General features: G+C 33.8%; 1 protein-coding gene across 1 annotated transcript in view; it reads left to right on the top strand.

The window, feature by feature from the left end:
* The window catches only part of LRRC40 (leucine rich repeat containing 40), a 72,485-nt gene that overhangs the window by 59,671 nt on the left and 2,302 nt on the right, over positions 1-10,512 (top strand). Inside the window, exons 11-14 of the mRNA XM_011936899.1 lie at positions 276-383; positions 3,512-3,622; positions 4,841-4,918; positions 7,392-7,577. Coding sequence (XP_011792289.1) covers positions 276-383; positions 3,512-3,622; positions 4,841-4,918; positions 7,392-7,577 — 483 coding nt within the window. The remainder of the gene's footprint in view (positions 1-275; positions 384-3,511; positions 3,623-4,840; positions 4,919-7,391; positions 7,578-10,512) is intronic.

Genomic DNA, 10,512 nt, shown 5'->3' with positions numbered 1-10,512 from the left:
ACCTCGTGATCCGCCCGTCTTGGCCTCCCAAAGTGCTGGGATTACAGGCTTGAGCCACCGCGCCCGGCCTTGAGCCACCGCGCCCGGCCTCGGAATTCTTAACAGTGAACCTTTTATGGCTTGGTAGATTATATGGCATTTATTACAAAATTTTATAATCAATGGCTTTGAAAAATTTCATAAAATCTTTAAATACCTTTAAAAATGAAGAGTAATAATCCTATCTTTTTGGACTGCTAAGAATGGTTTGTTTTTTAAAACCATTTTTCATTTAGTGATAAACAAGCAACTTTGATTCCTGATGAGGTGTTTAATGCAGTAAAAAGCAACATCATCACTTCTGTTAACTTCAGTAAGAATCAACTATGTGAAATTCCAAAAAGGTAAGAACTATTTATGATGTCATGTCTATAGGTTGTGATTCATTCTGTTGTTTTTCCATCTTGGTTGCAATCAAAATTATTTTTATTGGTTTTTAAATTTAAAACTATATGTAAAAATTTTTACATTATTAATATTAGAGGGATTTAGCAAAATGTCATTAAATATTTACTGACACAATTTCATCATTTGTTCTGAGAGGTATAGAGATTTTACAAAGTTTTGTTTCTTTTTCTTTTATATTTAAACTTGGAAAATGGGTATAAGAATTATTAAAAACATTGTTATTTTTCCCATATAATGAAATATAGGGAATATATATATATATATATATACACACACACCCATACAATGACATGAAGTATTAGGGAAAAGTATTAAGAGACTGTCTAACATCAGGTCCATATGGATTAATAGGAATTTCCGTCTGGGGCTTTATGTTAATAAAGCCTAGAATTTTTCCACTGATAAGAAAAGCAAAATTAACTGAAACCTGTTAATATTTTTCTCCTTGAAAAGGATTCTTCACATGCAGTCATTTGCTTTATACGTTGTACTGTTTAATACATTTTTTGTTGTTAATTATAGCAAAATCTTTAGATTATGAGAAACAATTAATTTAGTATATTGTTGAACTTTCAAAAACATTTGTTATCCAGCAGTAAACTATATACCCAAAGAAAGCTGACAGATAATCTAGCAGTTAAAACAACCCTGTGTGAGATAGGATAGGGTACTGATAAGGAACTTGAGCAATAGAGTCAATTGCTTATACCATATGCCAGACCTGCTGTGTCGTTTTTGGACAGGTTAACTAGCTGTTCTTAGTTTTCTTACCTGTGAAATAGGGATAATAATAGTGCCTATTTATAAGAATTAAAGTAAATGACATAATCCACACAAAGCATTCAGCTAGAGCCTAATGCTTTCATGCACATAAATACTTAAAAGGAAAAAAAAAGGTGATGTCGTGGAGGAGAGTGATGTGATGAATTGAGGAAGTTGAATGACTTTCATCTATCATAATTTTTTTAGATGTTTAAAACTTTTAAAAAGTGAGACAAACTATAATTTGCTTTCTATTTCACAGAGCATAGTTTAGGGAATGTAGATCTTAAAAGATGACAAATTTAAGATAGTCCATGGCAGAAGGGATCTCTAGTCTGTCTTCTGGTTCTCTCTTGTTTTAAAGGACTGAGAGGATATTTGATAGAATCGAGCATTTAGATTTGCTCTCAGATAGGACAGGTTTGCTTTTGGAGGGGGTCCAGTTAATTGGGAATAAAGATAGACTTAAGAGACATTAGTTATTATTTACTGCCTCATTTTATCTATCTGACTCTTCTTTTGCAAAACAATGTCATTCTGTTGACACAGCTATTGTATCACATTTTGAGCAACTTAGAATGTCAAGAAAATAATCAAGACATGCCTTATTACGGGGACATGTTGCTTTAAAAAAGCCATGCTTTTCTCTAGAATGTTCTCAAACCACTTACCCTTTTAAAAAAAATTTTAATTAACAATTCATACTTTTCACCAAAGATTATAAAAATAATACATATTCATAAAATTTTGGGATAAAGGAATATATCAGTTGTAGTTTCATCACTGATTTACTCTGTTAACTTTGTGGCATACTGCATATTTTATTTCAAGCTATTCTCCATTTGGAGTTACACATGCAATTTGTATCTTTTTTTTTTTTTTTTTTTTTTGAGACAGGATCTCACTGCCCTGACTGGAGTTCACTGGCACAATCACGGCTCAGTGCAGCCTTAACCTCTCAGGCTAAAGTGATCCTCCCACCTCAGCCTCCCTAGTGGCTGGGACTACAGGCATATGCCACCACACCCTGCTAATTTTTGTAGAGACCAGGTTTTGCCATGTTGCCCAGGCTAGGCTCAAACTCTTGAGCTCAACTGATCCATTTGCCTTGGCCTCCCAAAGTGCTGGGATTACAGGTGTGAGCCACCGTGCTTGGCCATAATTTGTATCTTAACTGGTTTATTTATTGTAAGTATTTTTCTGTTTATAAACAATACTTTAAAAATATAAATTAACTATATACTATAAGGTTGATTATGACAATAAAGGAAACGTATTGTTTTTCTAGGCCAGATTTCCAGAAAAATTATTAAGTCAGAGTTTGACTCTTGATATATCAAAAAACAGTTTTATCAGTTACACATTGAAACTCACTTTCTTTCACTACATCTTTTTCAGCACAGCATTTTATATCCTTTTTTTTTTCTTTGCTAATGTGATATAGACTAAGTTGTACAACTTTCATTTGGTTTTCTTTTCTTTTGTTTATGAGACAGAGTTTTGCTCTTGTTGCCCAGGCTGGAGTATAGTAGCGTGATCTCAGCTCACTATAACCTCCGCCTCCCAGGCTCAAGCAATTCTCTTGCCTCAACCTCCCGAGTAGCTGGGATTACAGGTGCCTGCCACCATGCCTGGCTAATTTTTTGTGTTTTTAGTAGAGGTGGAGTTTCACCATGTTGGCCAGGCTGGTCTTGAACTCCTGACCTCAAGTAATCCACCTGCCTCAGCCTCCTAAAGTGCTGAGATTACAGGTGTGAGCCACCACACCCAGCCAACTTTCATTTGTTATTAAATCATATTAGTAACAGGATTAAAACTATAAACCTTGATTAGGCTTACTTAGAAATGTTTAATTCTTCCTCTAAGTTTTAAACTAAAGCTCCTTAGTGGTGATACACCACTTTTGTAGTAGAAAACTGCTGTGTTACAGATGTCTGTCTAACAGTTTGTCTTATCGATTCCAGTTATTAACAGAATAAAGTATACACATTTTCTAGATTTGATTTTTCTCCTTTGTGCCAAGTTGGTTTAAATGCAAAATAAATAGTTTTTTAAGTGACTTTAATGTACATCTAAAGCCAAATAGAAACTTTTGGTCAGATAAGAGTGAGCCTTTTTAAAAAAATTATTTTTATTAGTTACATATCCAAACTCATTAATGTTCCTGTGAAAAAGTAAAAGGTACAAAAAGTCATAATTAGCAGAAGTTAAATATAGGAATTTCCTCCTTTGATCTGCTTACAGTTTTGAAGTTCTGACAGTGAATTCAAGTGCTAATGTTTAAAAATTATTTTTGTTTCAGGATGGTAGAACTGAAGGAAATGGTTTCTGATGTCAATCTCAGTTTTAATAAACTTTCCTTTATATCCTTGGAGTTATGTATGCTTCAAAAATTGACTTTTTTAGATCTCAGGTATTTATTGATACTATCGCTTGACTTTTTAAAAAGTTATAACTTGTCTTTGAGTTTTGTCTAACTTACTCCTTTTGCCTCATATTTTCCTAGGTATATATGGAAACTGGCCTTTATTTATTAACAGTAGTTTAGGAGAATCCTAAAATAGTGTTTAGGAAACCCAAGAAAGAATTTAGGAAGAATACTGTAATCAGACATTTATCATTTGTAAGCAATTTACAAGTTATGTGATAAGACAAAATTACTGAAAATATTAACCCATTCTAAGCAAAATCATAAATAACACATGGAAAGTATTTTCTTCACATTGTTTCTTTTCTGAAAGTAAATAGCATAAAACCAGCTGAGTGGGTTATTTAACACAACTTAATGCAGACAATACCTGGAGAAAAGTACAGAGAATATAGATATAGAAAAAGAATATAGATTGTACTGTAGAAAGTATGACTTTTACATATTAGGCTTGACTTCTGAACAAAGAAATAGGTTAGAGAAAAGGTTTTATTTGTAATAGGTAGTCATCTAGTTGGGAATAATTTTCTCACAGGTATTTTCATTATTAGTAGTTATATTGGCTCTAAAATCCTTTTACCTTTTTGTTAACTTTTCTTCTAACATTGCTCCCGGATCATTCCAACAGTAAATAAGATTTTGTTTATTGCCATGTTTCATTGTAAGAGCTAAAAAAAAAAAAAAATAGTCATTGTGTAGATTTAAATTCTAAACTTAGGAATAGATTTGCCTTATACCTATGGAGAAGAAAACTCCAAATCTCTTAATAGAACTCTTTAACTTCCTGGTTCATTTTTAAAATAATTTTAAAATTCCTCTTAGAGTAGAATTTCATGTCTGTATCATATATATTAATACCAATGGAATATTTATTTTATGTGGTATTCTAGATGTGGGGGAAATATTAAAGACCCCACTTTGAAGGAGTTAGTTTACAATGTTTACCACGTAATCACTATTAAACCTATAAAGAATTCATTGCATTATCAATTGGTTGCATATTGATATTATTAGGATTTGGCATACTAACCAAATAACTGCGGTAGGTGACTGATTCAGAATTATCAGAACTCAGCCTTAATAAAGTCAGATCAAGGACAAACTGATCTACATATATTTTTTCCTGCTCAACATTTTAATTATAAATTAAATTTGTAAAATTTTTCAAACTTTGTGAATCATCTGTTTTGATTTCCAATTTAGGAACAATTTTTTAAATTCTTTGCCCGAAGAAATGGAATCACTGGTAAGACTACAAACGATCAATCTTTCCTTTAATAGGTAAGAGACAGAACAGACAATTCTAATTGTTATTCTGTGGAAATATGTAGATTTTTCTCATTGGAGAAAACAACTAAAAGCCAAATAAACAAAAAAGGCCCCTTCTACTTTATTTCAATATCCAGATTTTATTTTCACTTAGTTCTCTTCTTAGAGGTAAAAATATTATTTTCTTAGAATTCTCATAGTTGATGTCTAACATATTTTTTGTTTCTTTTTACTGTTTTGAGAAACCTGTAGCCTAGAAAGACAAATATTCGAATAAATAATTACAGTTGCTCTAATGGAAGCATAGTGCAGGGGAAAATGTCTTCTGAGATTACTTCTAAGTAGAGGAGATAGCATTGAAACTGAGGTTTGAAAAGTAGACATTTGCCAGCCATTCAGGTAGAGAGCATTCTAGTTAGAGCAAATAGCGTATGCCAAAGCACAAAGATGTGAGAACATATGGGATGTTTGGGAAACTTCAAGAAGTTCAGTGTGCTTTGGACAATCAAGCAAGCAAGTAGAGGAGTAGAAGGAACAGATAAAGTTTGGCAAGTAAGCAGTAGCCAGACCTTGAGCTTTTTATGCTCAACAAAACTTAGATTTTATTTTGCAAACACTATCAAGATACTGCAGATAATTAAGAGTAACATATTTATTGAGAAGAGCTGATTCTGCTGGTGCTGTACTAAGTACTTTACATGTAATAGCTCATGCTTACAAGAACCCTACATGGTGGGTTCTGTTACTGTGTTCATTTAAAAATCAAGGATTAGAAGCTAAGTAACTCATCTAAGGTATGCATAAATAGTTAATTATACAGCTGAGATTTGAGTCCAGGTGGTTTGGCTCCAGAAGTTGGGCTCTTAACAACTATGTCACATTGTTTCTTATGATGAAAATGGATTCTAAAGACAATTTAATTAAAATATGAATAACTGGCCAGGTGCAGTGACTGACACCTGTAATCCCAGCACGTTGGAAGGCCAAGGTGGGCGGATCACCTGAGGTTAGGAGTTTGAGACTGGCCTGGCCGACATGGTGAAACTCCATCTCTACTAAAAATACAAAAATTAGCCAGACGTGGTGGTGGCCTGTAAAACTTAGCTACTCGGGAGGCTGAGGCAGGAGAATCGCTTGAACCCTAGGAGGTGGAGGTTGCAGTGATCTGAGATTGCATCACTGCACTCCAGCCTGGGCGACAGAGCAAGACTGTCTTAAAAAATAAATAAATAAAATTTAAAAAATAAAATATTAACAGCTAATATTTAATGTAACCCAGATAATGTCCTAAGGTCTTCAAATATATTCATTTAATCCTTATAACAAGTGTATATGTTTAGTACTATTATTATTCCTCATTTATAGATGAGGAAGCTAAGGCATAGTGATGTTAAAATATTGCTTATTTAAATTTTTCTTCTGTCTGCTCCATTACTTGTGCTTTCTAGTATATAGATTGCACCATTATTGTCATTGTTTTAAAATGTGTGCACTTCTCAGATCTCTCCTAAGTTTTACTTGTGAATTGAGCTATCAGTTTTGTATTGTGTTGTCAATTGAGCTAACAGTTGCCTTGCAAGTGATATCTTTGGGGAAGTACCAAAAGCTAGCCTAAATTTCTGTGTTATCAGATAATTATCTTGTTCATGGGTTGCAGGGAGGGAAGAGAAGAGCCTACTAAGGGGTCATTTGGTCCATCTGTACTCTTGGCTATTGCTTCTCTAGTCTCACTGGAACTTCAGCACTGCCTTGAGTTTACACTTCACTGTTGCTTTTTTTCATCAAGGCAGCAAAGGAAGGGCACGGTATGCGGAAGTGAAAAGGACAAAACTCTCCTTTCTGGCCCATTCTTGTATTTTCTAGTCAAGGCTGCAGTTTACCTTATGCTAAAACTGTGCTAGCCTTTCTCCCCTGCAGGGTCCTGAGCCATTTTTGTGTTAATTGCAAGTATAGATTTGAGAGCTGTTAGCCTTCCCATATCTTGTGGCATTTTCAGGGTTGCTTGGACAAGAAAGCCAGCAGTCTATGCTAATTTGCTGTCTTTTTAAGAACCCAAAGTGTAGTCATTTTGGAAGCTTCAGTCAAAGCAAAATATAAATCTTGAATTTTACGTAATATATTGGGAGTGATTATGTTTCATAAGAAGTAAAAGTGAAAGGAAGAATACCTACATGGATACATTTAGAGAAGATTTCCTCTTCTCTTGAATGTGAACAGAGAAGCATGGGAAAATTTACTCTGAACTTTTGCTGATTTTATACAATAAATAGTGTTACAAGTTTGTCTGCTTAACATGTATTTCAAGATTTTCAAAATTAGCCCTTTCTCTTTATTTTTTCTAAAATTCAAATAAAGGACTTAATGCCAATTATAGAATAACATAAACTAAAGAAAAAACTCATGTCAAATTTAAGATAATCTGTTTTAAGGAATGTTTTGATGTCTCATTCCAGTATATTTAGGTGTTCTGTTCATGTATTAATAGGTTTAAAATGCTACCTGAAGTTCTATATCGTATCTTCACACTTGAAACAATTCTGATTAGTAATAATCAGGTTGGATCTGTGGACCCTCAGAAAATGAAGATGATGGAAAATCTGACCACGTTGGACCTTCAAAACAATGATCTCTTACAAATTCCACCAGAGCTCGGTAATTGTGTGAACTTAAGGTAACTACACCATTCTACTGCTTATTTCATTTATTTTACTGATTTATTGAAGTGATTTTTCTTTTTGAGATAAATTTACAGGAAGTTAAAGTAACAGATTTAATATCCTGTTAAAAATAACAAGTAACAAAACCCAGAGTACCAATTCTGTTTTTCAAATTTTACCAAATGTATATTTTTAGTTTTGCTTATATGGTATATGTGTAAATATAATAACTAATTGTTTCTAATGGCACTTTGCTTATCACTGTGTATGTTTATAACCTGAATCTCTACTGCATAAAAATGTCAGGGAAATATTAACTCTTTAGCTTTGAATACAGGGTTTTTTTGAAATTGATTGCAGATTACCACCATTCTATTTCGAGCCCAGCATAGTCTTTCTCACTCTTTACATCTCCTGTTCCCTCAGCATCAGGTACTTTTACCCTGTTTTCATCAATAATTGGCCTATTGAATGTCACCTTTGAAAGCCTTCCCTGTCCTCCAAGCAGAATTAGTCCCTAACCTGATTTCCCGTCATGCTTCATTTGGACTTATTTATACGATTTTTGGGTCTTTCTTTGGAAAAGAGTTGTCCCAGTGCCTAAAACATAGTAAACACGCAGTAAGTGCTTGTTAAGTGAATATAAAGGAGGTTTGAGATATCAACAGAAAACCAAGTGGTTAAGCAGAATGTGTCAGAAGTAATTTAATTGCTGAAAACTGCATATTAATGATTCGGTATATTTTCCTTCACTGGGGCAACACTGATATCTGCTGTAGTACCTCATATTAGTAAGTTATAGGAGACAAATACAGTTGATTCGTATTCTTTGTGGTAGTTATGTTCTATAGACACTCTGAACACCCTGTTAGTGAATACTGACCTATTGCTGGGAAATACAGGGATTAGGTTCTTGCAAGAGTCTAGTCACAACATTTGCAGCAACCAATCAATATATAACTTTGTTATATATGTGTTTCTGTAGTAAGATACTTCATTTAATATTATTGTCATGTCATTAACATTGAAATCATGGCCAACAGCACTATAATTCATGCCTGAACAAAGCTTACCTGACACATGTATTTTTTTCATAATCCCATTTGTCCTTAGGAAGACTAGACAGTACTTTAGCATTACACTTGGTGACCATTTAACACAGTGAAAACACCAACAAAGGTATGAAAATTTGAAAAGTGTGGCACTAAATGAACCACCAAAAAGGACCCGTTTACAGTATAAGAGCTGAAACAAGAAGACAAAGCATCACCTGGTTCAACCTCACCTGGAAACATGCCCGTGGGGTGACTCCAATTTTTTGTTCCTCCCTGCATGTTTATGAATGATCTCGGAAGTGCCACATATATTGATTTGGGCATTACAAACTTTAGTGAGTAGGCGAGTTTGCAAATATAGCACCCACAAATAATGAGGATCAACTGTAATCAACCCTTTTCTAGAAATTAAGAAAATAAGTCTTTAAAGGATTCCCAAGAAACAGAAATATTTGAAGATATAATTTAGATCAACAATATGGTGTGAGTCCTTTGATTTTTGTTTATATAAACACTTAACTTAAAAAGTAATATAAAAGCCTCTTTTTTTTTTTTTTTTATTTGAGACAGAGCTTAGCTCTTGTTGCCCAGGCTGGAGTACAATGGCTTGATCTCGGCTCACTGCAACCTCCGCCTCCCGGGTTCAAGCGATTCTCCTGCCTCAGCCTCCCGAGTAGCTGGGATTTCCACACCCGGCTAATTTTGTATTTTTAGTAGAGATGGGGTTTCACCGTGGTCTTGATCTCCTGACCTTGTGATCCGCCCGCCTCAGCCTTCCAAAGTGCTGGGATTACAGGTGTGAGCCACCATGCCCGGCCAAGCACTAATAATTTTAAAAGAAGAATGTAAGGATAATGGCTAATTATAACATTAAAAAAAAAAAAGTTAAATCTGCAAATGTTAGAGTTCTATATAGTAGTCCCGCTTATCCAGTTTCACTTTCTGCAATTTAGGTTACTTGTGATGAGCTGCAGTCCGAAAATATTAAATGGAAAATTCCAGATGTAAACAATTTATAAGTTTTAAATTGCGCACATTCTGAGTAACATCATGGAATTTTATGCCATCCCTTTCCGACTTGCCCAGGACATGAATCATCCCTTTGTCAGCATATTCATGCTGTATATGCTACCCATCCTTAGTCATTTAGTAGTCATCTTGTTATCAGATTGAAAAAAATATGGTATACACTATATAAGATTTGGTCCTCTCAGAAGATTCTGGCATCCCTGGGGGGTCTGGATAAAGGGGAACTACTGTATTTTCACTTAAGATTAAATTTGTATTTTATTGAAAATGTTACTGAAAATTTTAATAAAAAGGAAATTGATTTATATTTACATTTGAAAACGTGGAATAAATAACAATAAATAGTCCTTCAGATTCTAATGTCACAGAACTGAGATACAGGGGAGGTAAGTTACAAAGCTCATTAATGGTAGAAATAGGAATAGTTTAATCTCAGTCCTCTGCTCTGTCTACCTTGTCACATACTAAAGGAGAGAGAAATTGGTTTAGGTTACTAAACTGAAACTAATTTTAAATTAATTAGACTAATTTTATTTTAGTATAATGTTGAACTTTTAAAAATAATTATTATCTTGCAGAAATTATATACCCAAACAAATTTGACAGAAAACTCCTTTTATAGATTTTTAAGATGGGGCAACAACTAGGTTTTAAAATTATAGATTTAATTCTACTCAGAGGTAAAGGAATGGGCTCCATTTACTATATGACTTGTAGATATCTTAGACTCCGAAGATAAATGTCTATTTTTATTCACACTGAGTATATGAATGCCCAGAAAATGTGGCACAATATGTTTTAACACAATATGTTGTCGGAATTCTTTTTTTTTTTTTTTTTTTTTTGAGGCAGGGTCTTGCTCTGT

This window comes from Colobus angolensis, unplaced genomic scaffold (assembly GCF_000951035.1).
Source record: "Colobus angolensis palliatus isolate OR3802 unplaced genomic scaffold, Cang.pa_1.0 Scaffold158, whole genome shotgun sequence".
Classification (NCBI taxonomy): domain Eukaryota; kingdom Metazoa; phylum Chordata; class Mammalia; order Primates; family Cercopithecidae; genus Colobus; species Colobus angolensis.
This window is presented reverse-complemented; position numbering and strand designations above follow the sequence as displayed.